We start from the raw sequence: 19,849 nt of genomic DNA on the forward strand, positions 1-19,849 counted from the left end.
AAACAAAACGGCAAATGCTGCAGTTTGGCCAGCGTCGCTTTGGGGAGTGTGAACACCCAGAGACGGGGCTCAGGCCTGGAGGCTGAACAGCACAGCCTCAGCCTCTGGGGAGCTGGGGTCCACCCTGGAGATGAACCGCCCAGCAGAGCTCACCCTTTTGCTTCCCCTGCGGCACCCGTGCAGCCGGTCTCACACGGGAGCCGGCACCCCTGGGGTGCCAGGTGTGCAAAGCCACAGCAGCACGGAAAAGCCACTGCCCTGGTACACCATCTGCCGCAGGAGGGATGTGCCGTGCTCTGCTGCTGCTCAGCCCCCGCCAGCCCCCGGCACGGCCACAGGACTCTGGCAGGCTGCGGTACTGCCGACAGGGATGCTGTCCCTCTCCTCCCATCCCTGCCCTGGCCGTGCGCACACATCGTGTATCAACCGGCTTGCGTCATGGCAAAGCACTGAGCTGCCCCACACCACCCCAGCTTCAGTGCTGCTTTCTTCCACGAGTGTCTGCCTGGGCCCAGCGCTGCCTGTTGGCTGACGGCTCACGATGAGTTCCTGCGTAGCACACGGTGTGCTGAGGCATCAGATGAGCAGGACAGTGGGAAAGAGCATACAGTGCTAGATATAGCAAGAGAGCCCTGCATAGATTGGTTGTAAAACTCTCTGTCTTGATGTTACTGCCTTTGGTAAAGCTTGGTAAACATTTCTGGGACAGGCAGCTCCTTGTCTGGCCTTAATTACCTGGGCAAATTTTCCTAAGGATTGTATTGACCTCAAATATGTCAACATTTATTGAGGCCGTGTTCCTGAGGCTTTTCCCATTAGATGCTAATGGATTCTGGCTAATAGTCAAGCCGGATTGACCACTGGAGGGTGCCCCGGCCAGCTCCAGGATACCACAAGCACCTGGGGAGAGGGCTGGGGAGGGTTACACCAGCTTCACAGAGCCAAATACAAAAATCACCATGGCCCCAGTCCAAAGAGATCAGGGAACACGCTTGAGCAATTGCATTCCTAACTATCTGCTTCTCCGGGCATGATTCACTCCGAGTCATGGCTGTATTTACGTGTGAGACTCCAAGCAAAGCTTGCTTTCACTTGGGACTGTTCCCTCCCTGCGGGAAAAAGGAGTCCGGCACCCCTCTGCACGGCTCCCATTTGCTTCCGTCCCACAGGCCCTTACCGCGGCCAGGGCCGTGCTCAGCACAGCACTGGAAAGCCACGTCACGCTGCTTCGTTTCGAAATCGCTTCCCTCCAACCCCGTGGCTGGCAGCCCAGAGTGCATCCAGGTGCCTGGGTGCCTCCGGCCACCCGTGTGCATCCGTGTGGCTGCGGGCGAGAGCAGTGTCAGGGCCCTCGCGGGTCACGGCCCCCACGGCTGGGCACAGCTGTGTGCTCCCCCTCCCGTCTCCGTGCCCCACGCTGCTGCCAGCCAGCCGCCAGGCTCGCACGCGCGCGGATGCCCCTCTGACTGCTCAGCTCTGTGTGGCCGGGCAGCGGTTTCAGATGGGTGTGCATAGGCGTGCGCGGGTGCGTACAAGGTGCGTGGCAGCCTCTGTGCCTGCACGTCTGCACAGAGGAAGAGCCCCCACCGTTATCCCTGGCCCAGACCCAGCTCCCCTGGCTCTCCACACCCAGCCTGCGGCCCTGCCAGCTCCTCCGGCAGGACTGCGTGTCCCTGTCTGGCGTCCCTAGGTTGCCCTGGCAGCGGACGGCCCTGCAGCCTCCCCACGCACCAGCTCCCTGCTCCTGCTGCCTGCCTGGCTCCGGCTGCCCCTGCCCACACAGCGAGGTCTGCGTCCTGCTGAAGAACCGCAGCGCACCCGGGAATCTCCTCCTCGCTCCCAGGTATTTGGGGTTAATCGCGTCCTGAGCGGAAACAGTAGTTTAAAATCCTCTCCCTTCCTCCCTCCCTCTCCTGTTTTATAAAGGAAATCCAAATCCAGGCACAGTCCCCAGGGCAAAACTTGCAGTGCTGAGCAGGAGGGCGTGCTGGAGGGGAGAGCGAGGGCAGGAAGAGAGGAAGATGCCAGGCTTGTTTCAGACTGTGACCTGGGAGAGTCGCCCTCCCTGCCGTGTGCCCGTTTCCCACAGCTCAGCTAGATCCATGCTGGGACTGCTGTAGGACTGCCGCTCTGGGACGTGAGCAGGACGAGGTCCAGCCTACCTGATCAGAGCACGTCCCACAGCCCTGCAGCCAAACATGCCCAGTTCAGTGCTGGGGAACGGGGCCGGCTTCAGACCATCCTGGTGCTGCGCTGGGCACAGGATCCATTCCATCCATGCCTCTGTCACGAGAATGAGATGCTCAGCTGCTGCAAGGTGGAGGCGGGTTTGGGGCCAGATAACAACCTGTCTTAGTTGCAGATAGTTGCCTCGACAGCAGGGATTAGCTTGAAGGCAGCTGCTGCATCTTGAGGGACCGAGGTCCGTGCTAGCAGCCAGGACAGCCATCCTGGCAGAGGCACGATGGACGCACAGCAGCTCCACATCTCTGGGTCTCGCTTCCTGGGGAAGCAAAGGCCTTTTTCTCCATGTGCTGGGGGGGGCACTGCCTCCCCTTTCTCCCCCAAAAGTCCAGTGTGTGATCACCACTTGCTGAGAGGGAGCACTGCTATCGCTTTGCGGGAGGATGCCCCCGAAGAGCAAAGGGAAAGGGAAAAAAGGAGTGAAGCAGCAGCAGAAGAGAGACATAGCAGGTAAGTCCGGGGTCTTTTGTCTCCCTCCAGCCAGCAGGAATGTGCCTCTCCTGTCCCTCCCCTCTGCTGCTTCCCATCCTCAGCGAGGACAGGCATCGTGGGGGCTGCAGTAGCAGGAGCTGGGAGCACCGGGGCAAAGGATTGCTCTGGGGCACGATGGGAGAGCCTGGCTGTGGCTCTCACATCTCCTCCAGCCCTGCTTACCCTGTGCCAGCGGCAGTAGCACAGTTACACCTGATACAGGAGGCAGGAGGTCCCTGCCCAAAGCACCCTGCACCCCACTGCCCCCTCCAGCCCAGCAGGATCCATCAGGGAAGTCAAAGAGAGCGGCTCTTCCATGGCTCCGAAAGCGCAACATATGCCAGACTGGAAGAGCATCTGGGGTGAGGTTTTGGAAGGGGACCCCAAGCCTCTACGCACAGCAGCTACTGCACCATCTTAACTGCAAAATCCCAGCCCTCAGTCCCAAATGAGCGTGCATCTCTCCAGGGCAGCCGCTTCAAGTAAAACCGGCTACACCTTGACTCTGTGTCTGACAGGTGCCTGTGTAAATACGGCCCTGGTGCCGGTGTTTGAGCCGGAGGTGTGTTTCAGCCAAGATTTCCTGGGGCAAACATCCCACGGCAGGCTTCCCCTGGGCCATTTGACAGTGCGTGGAGTTCCTGGTCCAAGCCTCTTGAAAGAGCTGCTCTTGACTCTGTCCCTTTCTTCTTCCCTCTGGCTGCAGAAAGCCAAACTGGAGAGAAATGCAGGAAAGCAGCACTGGAGGTTGACATGCTGAAAGAGCACCTGGGTAAGGTCGGGAGAAGCCAGGGGCTGGGGCGAGCAAGGGATGCCCACCACCCTGCGTGGACTTCCTAGGGACTAGTCCTTCCTGGCAGCAAGTCACGCCAGCGGATGGCACACGGCCTCCTGCGCGTGTGGGCTCCAGCCCCAGGGGCTGCCTGTGCTGTCCCAAGAGACCCTGGTGGGCAGCGCAGCAGCCGCTTACAGAGGCCAGCAATGCTGCGGAGACGGCGGAGAAAGCGAGGAGCGATGATGAAAGCAGATGGGAGGTGGCAGGGGTGCTGCAGTGGGGCACCCCCTGGAAACGCTGCCCTAGCGTGGTGCTGGGCTGAAACAAAGGGGAGCTTTCTTGCTATGAGATTCACTCCGACTCAGGCGGGGCCTGGGGGGCGGGAGGCATCCAACATCCCCCTGGCTTCAGGAGCGGAGAAAGTCTAGGAAGAAGTCGCTGCTGGGCCAAGGTAGCGAGGAGGTACCGGGCAGGGAACAGTCACCCACTGTGGTTTGCCTTTGGAGTGCCTGTGCTCAGGCCAGGGTCGTGGTATGGGTGATCCATCAGGAAGCACCTTGTCCCCAGGACAGTCCTGCGCGTCTCTGGCTTGCAGTTCCCTGGAGGGATATGACCTGGCAGGCAAACGCTGACAATGCAGGGCTCAAGCAGAGGCTGTGGGACCTGGAGAAGGCGCTGGAGCAGGCACGGGAAGACAAGCGAGACATTCATGAAGGTGAAGGCAGAGGTGGGAGGGGGCGGTGAGACAGATGCAGGGACCCCACACCTTGGTGCTGCCAAGCTTTCCCCACCTCTCCCTTCAGCCTTGACTGCTCAGCCCCAAACCAGCCTGCTGTTGGCCAGCCCTGCTCCCTCCCGTGCTGTCAGCATGCAAAGGCTCTGGACATGGAGTCGTTGCACCCCAGGTGCCCGTACTCAGCACGGGCAGAGGCCACCACAGAGGCAGAGACTTCCCTGCCTGCAAAAGTCATTGCCTCGCCATTTCCGTTAGCGCTCGAGAGGGGACTGATTTTAGCAGAGGTAAAACCTCAGCCAGAGGTTTGCGGTCTTGCCACATGCAAAACTCCGTGCTCATTTTCACTCTCCCACGCTCAACAGGGAGGTAAAACTTTCCCTCCGGGGCTCCCTCCTGCCCCCACCCCTCAGCATCGTCACAGCCCGGCCGGGCAGGGAGAGGGTGTGCTGCTTCTGATGGGTCACCCTGCAAGGGCAGCCCTCGGGTCAGGCCTTGCTGGACCCCTGCCTGGTCACAGGTGCTGGCATCCCAGCGCAAGGACCGCCTGCCTGTCCCTCCACGTTTGTCCCTTCTCCTTTCCTGGCTCCCAGAAATGACCCGGCAATGCCAAGAGCTGCAGAAGCAGGCAGCAGCCCACAGCCAGCGCTTGGAGGCGAAAGTGAAGACCCTGCAGGAGCAGCTTGGTATGGCCCCCCGGCATGCCTGCCCCTCGCCCGTGGGTGGGGATGGGGTTTGCTCCAGGGCCGCAAAGTGCACTTGGGGGAACAAGGGAAGATGGGAGTCCTTCGCACTGTGCAGCCGGCGCAGCAGCCGCTGAAGGCAGAGCCTGACCCTGTTCCCAGCGCATCCCTGACCTTGGGAGATGCTGACTGCAAAGGGGATGCTGTGATCCCTCCCCTGTCCCAGAGCCCTCTGCCACTCGGGGGATGAGGGGATTTGGGCAGGGGCTGCGCCGCAGACTGCCCGCACCCTCCCGTGCACTGGTCACACAGCGTCAGGTTCCTGCGCCCACGTGCTCAGTGTCCTCGGCCTCTGTCCCTGCACCCCACAGCCACCAGGCTCCGGGAGAGCCAGCAGACCCAGGAGATGGCCACCCAGGCACTAGCGGAGAGGGACAGGACCATCGCCCAGCTGCAGTGCAGGCTTGATGCCATGGAGAGGGAGTACGAGAAGACCCTCCACGTGAGTGGGGACATGGCTGTTGGTGGTTCCCCCTGGCAGTGCGGTGTCCCCCCTCCTCACCATCCTCTTTCCCACCAGGGTAGCCTGGACCTGGTGCTGGCCAAGATGGCTGAGGCCAGCCAGCACTGGGAAGAGGTAGCAACGACCATCGCCGTGGAGCACAAGGAGCGCCTACAGGAGTTCGGCCTCAACCCCCTGGAGATATAGCACCCCGGGGTTCCTGGGGTGGGACAGGCTCTCAGCCCCTACCTCCCTGTCAGAATACTTGGAGAACTTCCCGCATCTGCTGCCCCACACCTCAGCTGCCCCAGGCTACATAAGAGAAGATGGGTCCTGTTGGGCCATAGGATGCACTGCTGAGTCACAGTTCTCTCCATGACATTACCCACATGAACGCCAATATGGATTTGTGCTTTAATCACACCCTGAACGGGTGACGCAGGAACACTGCTATGATGGGTGGCAGACACTCGCTGCCCACAGGTTCACAAGGACGATGAGAGGAGGAGCACCAGGGAGATGTCCATGCAGGGGCAGACCTGAGCCAACAGGCTGAGAGGTGGGGGGGTTCCTCCAGCACCCCATCAGTCTCTGCTGCTCCCTTTGCCCTTCACACAGCGGCCTGAAGGCCAGCCCTGGGCTGAGCCAAGCCTCAGGCTCCCCAGTCCCCTGGGTCATGGCATGCAGGGCAGCGCCTCGGCTCTCCTGGGAGCTCGCAGAGCCTGGGGCTGGGCAAGGGTTTCAGTGCAATGTCTCTAGATACCCCTGGAGGCAGCTGGGCAGGCAAAGACACAGGTCTGTCTTCAAGTTATGAGAAGCCACCGCCATGGTTAATAAAAGCTTGGGGCCCGCCTCGGTCGGTGGAGATGAGTCTCTGGGAGGTGTGATGCTGCGAGCCCCGTTGTGGGCATGGAGACACAACAGCTGTGCGTGCAACGGCCATGGCTGAGCAGCGCTGTACTCTCCAGGGAGCCAGGCGAAGGGCACTGACGGGCTGGACCTGGCCTGGGTTGTGGGGGGGAGCCTGGCTGGAGGCAAAGTGCTCCTGGGTTGCTAGAATGCCTGGTGCAGCCGCCTCTGCTCCTGGCGTGGGCTCTGCGGGAACACAGCAAGGGTATTGCGGACAGCACGTATCTACTCACCCCCACCACACTCCTCCCTCGCCCTCTGGGCAGGTTGGAGGATCTTTCTGCCTGGCCCCTGTGACCAGGGGACCACGCAGCCCCCTCCTGGTGGTGTCACAGGTGCCAGGGAAATATTAGGACAGGCAGGGCAGGAGGGTGCCAGGACTTAAAGCAGTGCTGGGCTGTGAGCAGCACTGCCACAAGAGCCTGGCAAGAGGGGTTACCTGTGTGAACCCTATACTGTTGGCAGCAGCCACCAGCCAGGAGCCCGATCCCTTTGGTCCCACCTCAACGTGACGGAGTCCAGGAGAGCCACTGGGAGAGGGCAGGGAGGGCGTTTGGGAGCCTGAGGCAGGGTCACTGTCCTCAAAGAACAGCAGAGGGGACAGCCCGATCTGGAAGAGCAGAAGAGGGATAACCGTATAGCTCCCAGCCCTCCACAGCAACCCAGGTCCCCCGGAGAGGACCTCACTGTGCAGGCCTGGGGGCAGGAAACCCATCCATGCCTCACAGCACCACAGGGCTCCCCAGCCAGGGTGGGACCATTCTGGGTCCCCAAAACTTACCGACTGGTAGAACTCATCGCTAGCGGGGTCGATGACCAGCAGCTTCACCTGGTCATCATGGGCACGGATCCTGAGCACAGTCTGGTGGTGGTCCAGCCCCTCAATGCTCTCACCATTCACAGCCAGGAGACGGTCCCCTTCCTTCATCCCTGCCTGCTCGGCCGGCAGCCCCACATCCACGTCCCACAGGAACTGGCCTGCCGCAGTGGGACAGGGGGAGGGTGGGGAGATGCTCACGGAGGCATTCGGTCAGAGAGGAACTGGCACCACTGACCTCCATGTGCAGGTGCGGACAGGGTCCCACTGTGGGCACAGGGCTTGCAGCTATTCCTGACCCTTAGACATGCCTTGCTCAGGTACAGACTGCCCCCCTCACCTGTGGCCCCTGAGCTGCAGTCGTCCTCCTTGAGCAGAAACCCGTAGCCAGCTGGACCCTTCACCATGTGCAGCTCCCGGACCTTGAAGGGGAGCCAGGAGATGTCCGCCAAGGCAGCCGTGACCCGCAGGCCCCGCAGGCGGTAAAACTCCTCCACGGCACTGGACGCCACCAGCAGCGTCACCTTGCTGCCGCTCCGCTTAAGCTGGATGGGAAACACAGGGTGCTCAGCAGCATTGCCGGCCCCGGTCCCCCACCCTCCCGTGTCGGGAGCACACACCTTTCTGGCGAGCTGTGCGTGCGAGTAGCTCCTCACGCTGGCTCCGTTCAGCTCCAGGAGCCAGGAGCCTGGTGGTACTCCTGCTCTCTCCGCTGGCCCGTCCTGCCTCACCGACAGCTGGAAGGTGCCCTTCGTGCCTGCGGGGAGAAGATCGGTCTGGAGTGAACAAGACGCTGTGTCAGGGAGGCTCGTGGTGCCGGCATCCCGCTGCCCGCTTTACCTTCTGGACCCGACACACTGAAGCCAAAATCGCTTTTGTCCCGCATGATGTGGCAGAGGCGAGGGCGGATGTCGGCAGGCAGCATCTGGGACAGGTCCCTGCCCAGGGCTTTGGCCGCTTTGTAGGAGTCGCCATCCAGCACCACCAGTAGGACCTGGTTCCCGCTGGCCTTGATCTTCTGCACCACCTGGAAGGACCCAGGCTGCACACCCTGGGCAGGGCACCCCTCCAACCACAGCCTGTGGGATCAGGGACCTGGGGGGGCAGCGGGGTCCTGCACCCTCTCTGCCCCTGGCCAGGGAGGACCCGGGTGTTCTCACAGCCCCGGGGTGCTCCCGGCTTACCCTGCGGTGGTCCATGTGATCCACGAAGTGGCCATTGACCTGGAGGAGCCGGTCCCCGTCCTGCAGGCCCCTGCGCTGGGCCAGCCCCCCCAGCTCGACCTGCCGGATGATGTGGCCCTGGCAGCCCAGCTCCTCATGGAGGCAGAAGCCGAAGGTCTCTGCGCTGCCCTTGTTCAGGAGGTAGAAGCGGGGCTCCCCCACGCCCTCGTCATCTGCGTGGGGGCACAGGCCATGAGCAGGGCCCTGCAGAGATCCTAACACGAGTTCTCTGCCCCATCCTGGGCTGGAGTCTCCCCATCCCTGCTGCCTTTTGTGTTCACCTCCCCACAGCTCAGGACCCCGGCAATGCCCAGCCGCCAGAACCCCGTGCTGACACAGGGACGCCCTGGGGGGGATAGGGGTATTTACCCGTGTCCTCAGTCAGTGACAAGGCAGGGTTGTCGATCCCATCTTTGGGGTTAAATTCAAATTTTCTGAAATGATAAAGGGCGGGAGAGGCCACGTTAGTGTGGCAGCACAGCCTTCCCCCTGCCCTCCCCAGCCCTGCCATGGGGAGTCTCATTCCTCCCAGAAGGCGCCAGCTGAGGCCACAGCTCCAGCGCCTCCTCTTCCCCGAGGAAAGCCGGGAGGGGATCTCCCTCTTGGACTGTCCCCCACATCTCTCCTGAGCAAACGACGCAGGGAAGACCCTCCCGGGGCAGGCAGCTGGGATTGGCAGCCATGACCCACACCACCTCAGCTGAGGATGTGCCCCAGCACAACCCGGTGGTGGGGCCATGAGCCCCAGAAAGTCCCTGGCCAGGGGGAGCTCAGCACTTACATGATGGACTTCTTGTCACCCTCGAGCCCTGTAGAGGGAGAGGACAGGTCAGTGCAGGAGGCGGTGGGTTGGGAGCAGACCCCAGGCTCTTGAGCACTCAGGGCTTGTCCATTCGCAGGCTGAGCACGCCAGGCCAGGTGGGGTGGGTTTGCTGAGTCCACGCAGCCCCCTCGGCCCCCCCAGCTACAGCTTGTGCCCTGGCACAGCTCAGCCCTTGGCCCCCCCACCAGTGTCCTCTTGCATTTCAAAGCAGCAGGACACCTGCTGCTTGGCTCCATCGGGCACCCATTGGTGAGCCCAGCAGTGTCCCGCAACACCAGGGACAAAGTAGGGCCGGGTGACGGTATGCAGATGGAGGCTAGTCCTGGGGGTTCACAGGGCTTTTCAGCAGGGGTTGAGAAGGGTCACCAGCGCCCCAGAGAGCTGGCCGGAGCCAGGAGATGGAGACAGAGGCCTTCCCCTGCGCACCTCCCCATAAAACCCCTCCCCACCTCTTCCAGCACAAGGACCCCCGAACCTAAGGAGAGGGGATTCCTGCCAAGCGCCCCCACAATGTCCATCTGCATTTTCCTGGATGTCCCTAGCTCCTTTCCATGGCCTGCCTGGGCTCTGACATTGCCTTGCTCCATGTGGAAGCAGGGCCTGGAGATGTGCGTGTGGGGAAGGGTCTCCGCTGCGAAGCCCCCACTGCCCCGGCACATACCTTTCGTTTGCTTCATGGCTGCAGAGAATGCGAGAGGGAGCAAGGTACAGGGTGAAGTGGCAGGGAAGCCAGTGTCCCCGCCTCTTCCAAGATGCCCCAGGTTTAATGGTTAAACAGCCCCGACGTCTCACCTGCCCTCCCAGCCCTGGGGCACTGCCAGTCCTCGCCCAGCAGAGCTGGGAGCAGGGACCAGCACCCTGGGACACCCAGCTTGGGAACAGATCCTGATGTCCCAGCTTCCAGCTGCCCCCAAGGGCAGCCCACAGCGGGGAAGACTGACCGGTTCAGCATGGGCCGGAGCTGAAGTGGGCTGCCCCATCCTAGCCCCATGAGATGGGGAAGGGCCAGAGCCCTCCACTCCAACTGCTGGAGGGACGGCTGCACCAGTGCCTCGGCATTCTTCCCCCAGGAAGGGCCTGGAGGAGTGATCAAGTCTTGGCACTAGTGGAAACAAAGCGGTGCACTTTAATGCTACCAAAGGTTTCACACGCAAGCCCAAGTCCTGCCCCTCTGCCACTGCTGTGGCTCGTGGCTGGGCCAGCACTGGCCAGGGTGCAGGGGCTGAGTCTCTACAAGCCCAGAAGAACAAGTCCCATTTGCTCCTGGCCTGGTCTCTGCACAGTTCTGCCACACTTCAGCCTTGCCCACAGATGAGGGCTGAGCCCCACATACCCAGCACTTTTGACAGCCTTGGTAGCACTCGACCACTGGGCATCTCCACGCAGATAATGGCGCAGGGGATGTGCTGCTGGAGCACGCTCCAGTGTTTACTTCCCGGCAGCACTGCTCTCTCCCTGGCTGGGTAGATGGACAGCAGGTTAGAGGGTCCCATGTTGCAGCTTCCCCAGCATCTTCTTGACCTCACTCTCGACTCGTAGGAACTTGGCTTTCCTCCAGGGATTGGCAGTCTGTCTCCGGCTGCTCTCCAGGTCCTGCAGGAGGAGGGCAAGGTGCTGCCGAACCCTCTCGCGGTCCCAGAAAGGCAGGTTCCTCTGCACCACGTTCAGGATGCTGGACCAGTAGTCAGAGACGTCGGTGCCTGCTGTAAGGAAGACCAGTGCTCTGACGCCGTCCCGGTCCGTGCGCAGGCTGTGAAGGGCCCGCTTGCCATCCTCGCTGATGTCGTTGAAGTAAAGACTGTGGGTTGAGAGAAAAGGAACGTGAGGGCTGGGGGACAGGATGCAGAGGTGGACTCCTCGCCCACTGCCAGGGGAGGGACACTGGGTCAGACGTATCGCCTACAAGGGGGAAGAGATGAGACAGAGCGAACTCACTGCACTTTGTCCAGTGTCGCGTGCTTTTTGGCCACCTCCACCACGTGCAGGGCAGCTGTGTCCGTCAGGGAGTTGTAGCCCAGGTTGAGCTCCTGGAGGTGCTGGTTCTTGGCCAGGTGCTGAGCAATGACCTCAGTGCCCTGGTTCCCCAGCGCGGTGTGCAGCAGGGACAAATGGGTCAGCGAGCGGTTGCCTGCCAGCGCCTCAGCCAGGTATTGTGCCCCCTGCTCACCCACAGGGTTATTTGCCAGCCTGTGGACACAGGAGCTCAGGGCAATGCCGAGCCTGGGCAGGGGGCCCAGGGCCAGGGCACATGGCGGGCAGCACAGGCAGTTTCATGCAAGGACAGAGGCAGTACTCACCGCAAGTTGCTCACCACACACTTGTCATGCAGGAGCAGGTCGCGGATTTCCTTGCAGGCATCGGAGCCCAGGCTGTTGAGCTGCAGACTGATGCAGAGCAAAACACGGGGGTGGCAGGACCGAAATGGCTGTTACCTGTGGGGCTGGCAACCCTGCCCTCTCAGTTTTCCCTGGCTCTCCCCATCACCATCGCCCCCTTGTCTGGGGCTCCCCAGACAAGGCCACACAAGGCTTCCTCTCCAAAGGGGAGCACACTAAAACCGCACCAGAGCTTGGGTAGCATCAGCCAGCAGAGCCAGTGCGAGCAGGAGCAAGGGAGAGGAAGGGGGTGCAGGGTCCGCAGGGGGTGGGTGAAGGTCTGAGGAGGAATCAGGACTCCACCAAGCCCTCCAGAGCATCTGGAGGAAGGAAGTGCTGCACAGCTCTGCTGCACAGCCAAGCAAGTCCATCTCTGCTGATTATGGCTCGCCACCCCCTGGGCAACAGGAAGACTGCAGTTCCACAAATGGACTGGAACAGAGCCCATGCCTTTGCACAGCCCAGACTCTCATCCTTGGGCTGCGTATCCACTGCCCAGAGTTAGCAGTAGTAGAGCTAGCTACGCGGGGATGCCGGGTGGCTCTGGGGGGCCAAGCAATGGGAGGGACCTGGGTCTGCCAGGGAAGCTGGCATCCCAGTCTGTGGAACCAAATGCAGAGAGTTCCACGGGAAGGTGTGTTGGGACTGCAAATCCCAGCATGCAGTGCCCTAGCAAGGCGGCTCGGGGAGTGTTGCATTTTGGAAGCTGTAGTCCCCCAGGTCTGCACTGAGGATAAACAAAGGCATGCATGCCCTTCCCTGCCTTTGCCATGCTCGAGCTCCCAGGGTATCTCTGTGATGGGCAGAGGCGAGGAAGAAGGTGATACTCACTGGAGAGCTTTGCATCGCAGCAGGACAGGGAAGAGGATCCTCAGGCTGCTCGTGTCAAGGTTGCAGGAGGTCAGGTTCAGCTCCTCTACTTCGTGGCATGTGGTGCCCATGACAGACGCCAGGACAGAGCACTTGAGAGGGGTCATCTTGACGGATGAGAGGTTGACAGTCCGGAGGGAGCGGATGGCCTCAGCTGTGAAGCGCTCATTCTGGAACTCATGAAGGAAGAAGAGGTAATCCATCAGCTCAGAGGGGGGCAGCCCCTTGCGGCTGTTCCTGATGACCGTCTTTTTCATGGCCTTGGCAATCTCAAAGGCTGCCAGGTTCTTGATGGAGCAGCCCAGCTGCTCCAGGATGGCACGGTTACGGCGGGACAGTATCCCACCCATGAAGATGGGAAAGAGCTCAAAGACCTCGTCATCAGGGGCTTCATCGGGATGGCACATGGGGCCCTCCACGCCAAGGATGCTGAAATTGATCTGGTCCAAGACATCATCATTATTGTAGTCCTCCTCTTTGAACAGCTCCTCTGCCATGGTATGGGCAATAGCATCCCGGTCCTTACCGCTCAGCCGGGAGAAGTAGCGAGGGAAGATTTTCAGCAGATTGAAGAGCACTGGCAGAAAGCGCAAGGGCAGCACCTTGGAGATGATACTCAGAACGACAGCGACATCTTCACTCACCTTCCCAATGACCTCTGACAGCTCCTTCCCCACTCTCTGTGCCAGGGTCTTCTTCTCACCCAGCACCACATACAAGGCTGCCAGGTACTCCTGCATAGCAGGGATGGTGAAGACAAAGGTGTGCTCTTTGCCTGGCTGCACACACGGAGTGAGGAAGAAGCGGAAGACGTCGCTGCGGAAGACCTCCAGGAGGTTGAGCTCACTTTCAGTCTTCATCTCTACCTCAAAGCACTGCTGCAGGTCATCCTCCGAGAAGCAGGTCTTGCGGGACATCACCCCTTCGTAGGCCAGCTTGCCCACTGTCTTGGCCACATAATTCATCATGGAAATGTTGGTGGGGTCGGTGCTGTCCAGCACCTCCCCACTGAAGTTGAGCCTCAGGAAGCTGGTGTAGATGCCAGTTAGGGTCTGGCTGGGAGGTACCGCTCTGGTGAAGTAGAGGAAGTGCAGCGTGGCGCACACCAGCCAGCAGTAAGAGGGCAAGAAGCAAGCAGCAGCTATTTGGTTGTGGCGCTCCAAGTTCCTCGACAACATCTCCAGCAAGTTTTCCTGCTCACCTGAGCTGCTACCCGCACTGTCCTCACCACTGCAGCCAGGCTGGCTGAGACGCATCTGGAAGTACAGCTTCTGCAGGTTGGTGTCAGAGAAGCCACAGATCTTGGCATAACGGCCCACATACTTGCCGGGGATTCGGCGCACTGCTGATGGGCGTGTGGTGACAATGATGCTGGCCTGGAAGCAGAGGGCTGAGTGAGTTTGGAGGTGGTCCCTCTGTGGCTTTGATCTAAGCTCAGCAGGGTCTCAAGCACGTAACCCATGTATAGGTGCACAAGGATCACACCACCCAGGGGCTGGGGTTCAAGAAGCTGCTGCCTAAAGGGCATTAGTTCAAATCTGGCCCAGGCAGAGGGGACAGAAGAGCTTTCTCCATCCGCTACCAGACATATATCAAGTCTGGAAGACAACAGCCTAGCAGACTGCCTTCTTTGCCTTACCAGGCCTCCCCAAAGATCCCACAGAGACAAAGCAGTAACAGTGACACGAGGCCACCTTGGTGAGTCCCTCCGGGAACGGAGGCTGCCTGTTTGCTCACAGCCAAGCTGGTCTACAAGCAATTAGCACAATGGCCGTGCCTGCAATGCCCCAGGGCTCACCCCCAGCCTTTCTCCAGCATGAAGGAGCTGGAGGTAGACACTGACCTCTGGCAGGAGGTATTTTCGCAGCAGGTTGACCACAATGGCGGAGGGAGGCACAGGTTCATTGGGATCACAGCACAGTTCTGTGCCAGCTAGCCGGAAGTCCAAGTTGAGGTGCTCCAGGCCATTGAGAATGAAAAGTACCTTGAGGTTGGAAGCACCCAGCATCGGCACCACGTCCCGGAGGTGCTGGTACTTCTTGGTTATGAGGTGCCGCAGGGAGATGGGGGCACGACTATGGGACAGGTCCTCGCAGGAGAAGGGGATGACCAGCTCAAAGCGGGGTAGGCGACCATGGCACCAGTCCACCACCATCTTCTTGATGAGGGTGCTCTTCCCTGTGCCCACGGTGCCATACAGTACCACGTTCTTCACCTGCCGCCCATAGGCATCCACATCAAAAAGGTTCTGGAGACTGATAACCTGGCTGCAGGGCTGCTGGAGCTGGTTCTGGATAGTTAGGTCAGGCAAAGGCTTCAGGATCTCCTCCAGGGAGCTCTCCTGGATCACTGGGTCCACGTGGACTGCATCCAATGAGAAGGAAGGACCGAACTGCCTCTCTTCATTGGGCTGGTGGCTGAACCATGCAGACAGGCTCTTCTGGTGTTTCTTGATGGCATCTGGAAAAGGAAGGTGCTTAACAAGTCAAGGGCTTCTCACTGGCAGGGAACTGGGGAAATTGCCTGTCCCAAGCCACTGCAGTGAGGCGGCTGCAGAGAGGAGGACAGAACCCTGTTCTTGCTAATCTTCACACTGCCTAGGACGGCAGCTGCCCCTAACCCACTGTGTAGGACCCTCCATCTTCTTCAGCACGGGGCTGCAAGCTTACCAGAAGAGGCCACGTTCCTCAGGTGGGACATGCCATGGCGAGAGGGACTGGGCCGGACAAAGTGCTCCTGCGACCCTCCCTGGTAGCGAACAGAGCCCCTGCAAGAGGAGGGCCACTGTCACGAGGAGGGCAGGGGCCAGCAGCTCCAAGCCCTGCCTGGGGCAGGGTGGGCAGATCACAAGTGAGTGCTGTGGCAAGCGCTCCTTCCTTCCCCTGCACCAAGGGAGAGCGCAGGGCTGGGACAAGGGCACGGCTGGGAACCGAAGGTAGGGAAGAATGGGTCAGGCCCCAGCTGTGTGGCACTGTACCTGGGGAGGGAGATGCTGCTTCCGTGAAGGATCTTCCTGAGGAAGTAGCTGCCTGCAGCGCCTGGGAGGAAGAAGAATGCACACGATCAGATACGGCCCTCTCCAGCCCAGCAGAGCTAGCACCACAGAGCTCACTGGCTTCGTGTCTTGCTGGAGTGACCCACAGACTGCACAGACTCCAGTGTGCAGCTGGGGAAGGATGTCCACCAGGGACAGGGCTTCCCTGGGGGCAGGGCAGATTCAGGGTCACGGTACCACAAGCTCACCTGGCACCGAAGCAGCACACAGATACACACCCCGGGTTACCCTGCTCCCCGGCAGGGATAGATGCAGCTGCATCCAGCTGCCCCTGGGCAGGCAGCTCTGGCGTTGCATGGCTCGCAACATCCTCTGCCTGAAAGAGAGAGGACAGCCCATGAGCCAGGCTGGGTGCCTGGACCCGCCAGTTCCCTGCCCCAGCCCAGCTCTGCAGCCTGAGGCTGTACCTACCGCCACCTCAGCCCAGGGATGCCTGGATCAGGAACTACCTGCTCCCACACCTGAGCCCACAAACCCACCAGCCATGGGCAGCGGTGGTGGGCTGGCCGGCGGGGTGGCTGGAGCAGAGCTGAGTTGGCAGAGGCACATCCCGCATCAGACTCCCCATCCACCACCCTTCACATACCTACCTGGGTATCACCTCGGCTGAGTTGCAGCCAAGAGGGCAGCTAAGCAGGGCCTCGAGGAGGTACTTCACCCTGCCAAGCAAGCCTGCCTGCCCCCCCAAACCCACCCACACCCCCCAGAGCCTCAGCCACCTCATTCACTGGGGGCACAAGGGGCAGGGGACGAGCTCACTGTTAGCAGCCGACAGTCACTAGCCTAGACTGAGCTGTAACAGTACAGCTCTTAACAACTATCGTTGCTGAGAGAACAAAAGTGTTGGGGAGAGGGCAGGCTTCCTCCTCTCAGGCTTGAGGGCTTGACATTTTAGGGCTTTATATTAGAACAAACCAACCGCCCTCCCCAAACTGCCATGAAATCCTGTAGAACCAGGAGCTGGGGCTGGGAGAGAGGAGACAGCACGGAGGGGATTAGGAAGGGCAGAAAGTAAAGGTGATCCCGTATCCTCATGCACGGTGGCTGCCCCCAGCCTGGCACTGGCGTGCCCCGGGGCTGCCCCGTGGTGGCTGGCCCTGCCGAGTGGTGCTGTCCCCTGGCAGGTAGCCCTTGCTGTGTCCTCGGTAGCCAGGCTCGCCAGGTCGAGGCAGCTGCAGCACACAGGGATGCTGAGCACAGCCTCCTCCCATTTAAAGCAGCCGGGGAGGCTGTAGCCAGCAGCAGACAGGGCACAGGCTGGCAGGGGCTTGCAGGGGCTCAGCCGATCCCTCCGGGCCGCGCCAGGTCCAGCTCATTTTTTCCCAGGCAAAGTACCCATCTCCAGAGGTAGATGAGGGACTCAGCAGCTCCAGGGTGCTCAGGCAGCCGTCCCGCATGGGCCTGGCTTTGCGGGACACAGCAGGATGGGGTCAGCAGCTCTGCTCCCCAGGGACGTGGCACAGCAGCGCCCTGCCCAGCCTTACCTGCACCGAGACAGTCCAGTCCGGCAGAACCGGCTGTGCCGGCACTGAGTCAGGCTCCCGCCCCGGCTCAGCAGGGTGATCCGTCAGGAGCACAGATTGTGTTCACAGCCCCAGTCATCCTGAGAAACTCAGGCGTGGGGTGGGAGAGGGTGCGAGTAAACCCCAGCAGATAGGAAGGGACAGCATGCAAATCACTCTGCGTGCGGCCTCCCCCCAGAGAGGATGAGCAGGGCAAAGGCTTGCTCACACCTCCCACAGCCTGGGCTTTTTGCAGTCCCTCGTCGTGCTTTGCAGATGGAGAAACTGAGGCACAGGGGTGGGGGCAGCAGAGCTGACCTTGAACCTGGGTGTCCTGGCCTCAAGGCCCTTGCAGCAAACGAACCCCGGTGCGTCCCACGCTCGGGTCCCAGCCCCTTCCCGGCACCCTCTGCTGCCCAGGTCACGCTGCTGAGCGGAGGGCCCCGTGCCACCCGCCTGCTGCGGTCCCCCTCCAGAGACCCCCGCTGCACACCTGGCCCACGTGCCCTCGCTCTCTGGTTACCGCAGCCTTCTGCCTCCCTGCTTCCGTGGCCGGAGGGTGGCCGGAGGGTGGCCGAGGCCCTGGCGGTGCAGGGATCTGTGGCCCAGGGCAATGGTGAGGCTGGCGCCGAGCAAGGCGAGAGCGACGGCCGCGCCGAAAGTGGCGGCGTTACCTCCAGGAGAACTCCTTGCCAGGGAGGCTGAGCCCACAGCTCCCTGTGCTTGTGCTGCCAGGTGCTGAGCCTGTGGAGGAGAGCCGGGTGCTGCTCAACCGCCTCCTTCCATCCCTGTGCTGGGAAGAGGCTCCTCTCCGGAGGCGGCTGTTTTGCAGCTGTAACTTCCTGCAACGCCGTCCTGTCCCATCCTGCCCTGCGCCCAGCGGCCACCAGCTCCGCCGAGCAGGGTGAGGAGAGCGGCCACGTCCGCGCTTTGGCGGTGAGGCAGAGGGGCCGGCAGGGACAACAGCAAGGTAAAACACCTGTACCCCTAAGCACAGGGACTCACACAGTACGGGAGGGGGTCCTGCGGTCTTACCACCAGTGCTGGAAGGGGAGGTTTCCTCCGGACACTTCTGGCAGCTCTACATCCCCAGCTGGGGCCCGGCTGTGCAACAGCAGCCTGCAAGGAGTGAAATCCCCCCGTGCTCAGCTGCTGCTGCCTCACACAGAAACGTGTGCTCTGCAGGGAGCAGGGCAACAGCAGCCGCACAGGGAAAAGACCCCAGAAGAAGATGCGCTGGCAGGGCAGCCCAGAACCACCTGGTTTTGCCTGGCTGTGTAACACACGTGCGTGGTCATGTACACACACACAGATATACACACCTACCCTTTCACTGCTCGCGGATCTGCTCTGGCAATCCAGTCAGGCGGCGCTGAGACCAGAGCCAGCAGTGTCTGTGGGGCTGCGCGCACTCCGCTCGTCCCTGGGTGCTCTTCCAGGGAGCGCTGGCTCGCCCCAGCCACCCATAGGCAGTGCCAAGGCAGGGTTCACACCTGGGTAACCCCGGAGGCCACCCTCGCACCCCAAAGGCCTGCACAGAGCCCACACAGACGTGCACGTCCCTGCACGCCTTTGCACGCGTTCGGCACCCGTCCCCGGCAACGTGCGCAGCCACCTGCACCTGTGTGCTGCCCCCTCAGCACCCACCTCCACACCCCGATGCGGGGATGCCTCTTGGTGTACCCAGGCATCGCCCCTTGCATGCATTCCCTCTGGCTGCTCAGGGAGGTGAAGGATCCGGGCAGTACACTATAAATATAAGTTTTATTGATGTGTGAAATCCAACAAGTACAGCTGGCATCTCAGAAAGACTGAAATAAGCCGCAACATCTCCGCCTGCTCAACGGTTCCCGAGGCCCTCCAGACACCGGTGAGCACCAAGCAGCAAGCTGGGACCTGGGCACCCTGTCCCTGTGGGGCACTTACCTGTATGCGTGGCACAGCCCAGAGAGACAGCAGGGCCCTGCCAGCAGCCCCGTGCTCCCCCCAGAGCCCAGGGGCTCACCTCTGCCCTGCCTGGTTCCTGCCAGGCTGCAGCTGTGGGCAACGGTGCCCCGGCCCCGCTTCACAGCTTCCCCCCAGCAAGGCAGACGGACCTGGGCAAATGCCACCCACACGCAACTTCCACAGCAGAGCTACGGCTGTGCGAGCGGACTCCCTTGGCCTTTCAGCTGTTATCTGCATCTTATTTTGGCGAATGGTCCCAGGAAAAAAGCAGCTCACCTCCAGTCATGCGGGAGCACGGCTTTCAACAGCTGCACTTCTCCGCACGGTCCACCCCTGCCCTGCACCACACGTGGATCCCACTGTACAAGCTCCTCTGCACACGTGGACAAGGTGAAGGCTGGAAAACCACAGGGACCAGTGTGGCAGGGATGCACAAAGGGATCCCAGGCAGCTGCAGGCTGCCCATGGCACCAGGAGCTCCCATGGCAGAGGGTCGGGACAAATGGTGTCCACACACAGTGAGAATGAAACACTGTTTTATTGCCTGATTTGAGAGAGGCGTGAAACCCTGGGAGAAGCCCCATCCTCTCCCTGTGCTAGCCCAGTTGCCCCTCCAGCAAATCCTAGCACAAGCCAGGTGATGATGCATTTGGTCTTCTTGTGCGTGTGACAAAGGTGGCCTGGACATGCGCGGAGGTGAGCGGCCGTATCCCTGCTTGCCTGCCTGCATTCACAGCACGCATGGGGGAGAGGCAGTACCTGATACAACCATGCCTGTGGGCTGAAGGAGCCAGGCTAAGGGGCTGAAGCAGTTTTAGACGGGTTGAGGTTCAACCAGTGCTCCCAGGGAGCTGGAGCCACGGCCTGAACCACATCCTCATGCATTCAAAGTGCATTGCAGGGAAAGGCAGGGGCACAAG

At 61.1% G+C, this 19,849-nt stretch overlaps 3 protein-coding genes across 13 annotated transcripts; 1 reads left to right on the forward strand and 2 right to left on the reverse strand.

Moving 5' to 3' along the window:
* Positions 1–1,450: 1,450 nt before the first annotated feature.
* DRC12 (dynein regulatory complex subunit 12 homolog) lies at positions 1,451–5,817 on the forward strand. Of its 2 annotated transcripts, none has more exons than XM_075774331.1 (6): positions 1,451–2,694; positions 3,422–3,487; positions 4,086–4,205; positions 4,817–4,909; positions 5,278–5,408; positions 5,487–5,817. In XM_075774331.1, exons 1-6 carry the CDS (start codon positions 2,628–2,630, stop codon positions 5,613–5,615), a joined length of 606 nt encoding a protein of 201 aa, XP_075630446.1. In that variant the 5' UTR covers positions 1,451–2,627; the 3' UTR covers positions 5,616–5,817. The 2 variants fall into 2 exon arrangements, with proteins under 2 accessions (XP_075630446.1, XP_075630447.1); XM_075774332.1 differs by having other exon boundaries at positions 1,451–1,843.
* NLRX1 (NLR family member X1) lies at positions 5,809–17,820 on the reverse strand. Of its 10 annotated transcripts, XM_075774326.1 has the most exons (19): positions 17,657–17,726; positions 17,301–17,580; positions 15,669–15,796; positions 15,403–15,463; positions 15,095–15,192; positions 14,269–14,885; positions 12,387–13,801; positions 11,478–11,564; positions 11,116–11,367; positions 10,514–10,978; positions 9,139–9,166; positions 8,727–8,791; positions 8,319–8,530; positions 7,975–8,161; positions 7,755–7,891; positions 7,475–7,679; positions 7,099–7,295; positions 6,757–6,927; positions 5,809–6,503 (listed from the first exon to the last, which is right to left on the reverse strand). In XM_075774326.1, exons 3-10 carry the CDS (start codon positions 15,787–15,789, stop codon positions 10,660–10,662), a joined length of 2,970 nt encoding a protein of 989 aa, XP_075630441.1. In that variant the 5' UTR covers positions 15,790–15,796; positions 17,301–17,580; positions 17,657–17,726; the 3' UTR covers positions 5,809–6,503; positions 6,757–6,927; positions 7,099–7,295; positions 7,475–7,679; positions 7,755–7,891; positions 7,975–8,161; positions 8,319–8,530; positions 8,727–8,791; positions 9,139–9,166; positions 10,514–10,659. The 10 variants fall into 10 exon arrangements, with proteins under 10 accessions (XP_075630441.1, XP_075630442.1, XP_075630433.1 ...); XM_075774327.1 differs by having other exon boundaries at positions 17,506–17,738; XM_075774318.1 differs by lacking the exon at positions 17,657–17,726 and having other exon boundaries at positions 16,071–17,435.
* On the reverse strand, positions 6,462–9,857 carry NHERF4 (NHERF family PDZ scaffold protein 4). Its single transcript, XM_075774334.1, has 10 exons — positions 9,842–9,857; positions 9,139–9,166; positions 8,727–8,791; positions 8,319–8,530; positions 7,975–8,161; positions 7,755–7,891; positions 7,475–7,679; positions 7,099–7,295; positions 6,757–6,927; positions 6,462–6,503 (listed from the first exon to the last, which is right to left on the reverse strand). Exons 1-10 carry the CDS (start codon positions 9,855–9,857, stop codon positions 6,462–6,464), a joined length of 1,260 nt encoding a protein of 419 aa, XP_075630449.1.
* Positions 17,821–19,849: the final 2,029 nt, after the last annotated feature.

This window comes from Balearica regulorum, chromosome 23, assembly GCF_011004875.1.
Source record: "Balearica regulorum gibbericeps isolate bBalReg1 chromosome 23, bBalReg1.pri, whole genome shotgun sequence".
NCBI classification, from domain to species: Eukaryota; Metazoa; Chordata; class Aves; order Gruiformes; family Gruidae; genus Balearica; species Balearica regulorum.

Coding starts and splice junctions, on each gene's coding strand:
- DRC12 (XM_075774331.1), top strand. CDS start 2,628: ATGCCCCCGAAGAGCAAAGGGAAAGGGAAAAAAGGAGTGAAGCAGCAG. Junction 2,695..3,421: donor GCAGAAGAGAGACATAGCAG/GTAAGTCCGGGG, acceptor CTCTGGCTGCAG/AAAGCCAAACTGGAGAGAAA. Junction 4,206..4,816: donor CAAGCGAGACATTCATGAAG/GTGAAGGCAGAG, acceptor CCTGGCTCCCAG/AAATGACCCGGCAATGCCAA.
- NHERF4 (XM_075774334.1), bottom strand. Junction 8,531..8,726: donor GTCACTGACTGAGGACACGG/GTAAATACCCCT, acceptor GCCCCCACGCAG/ATGACGAGGGCGTGGGGGAG. Junction 7,296..7,474: donor CTGCAGCTCAGGGGCCACAG/GTGAGGGGGGCA, acceptor CCACTGCGGCAG/GCCAGTTCCTGTGGGACGTG.
- NLRX1 (XM_075774318.1), bottom strand. CDS start 16,204: ATGAGGTGGCTGAGGCTCTGGGGGGTGTGGGTGGGTTTGGGGGGGCAG. Junction 15,193..15,402: donor AGCAGCATCTCCCTCCCCAG/GTACAGTGCCAC, acceptor CTCCTCTTGCAG/GGGCTCTGTTCGCTACCAGG. Junction 10,979..11,115: donor GCGACACTGGACAAAGTGCA/GTGAGTTCGCTC, acceptor CTCAACCCACAG/TCTTTACTTCAACGACATCA.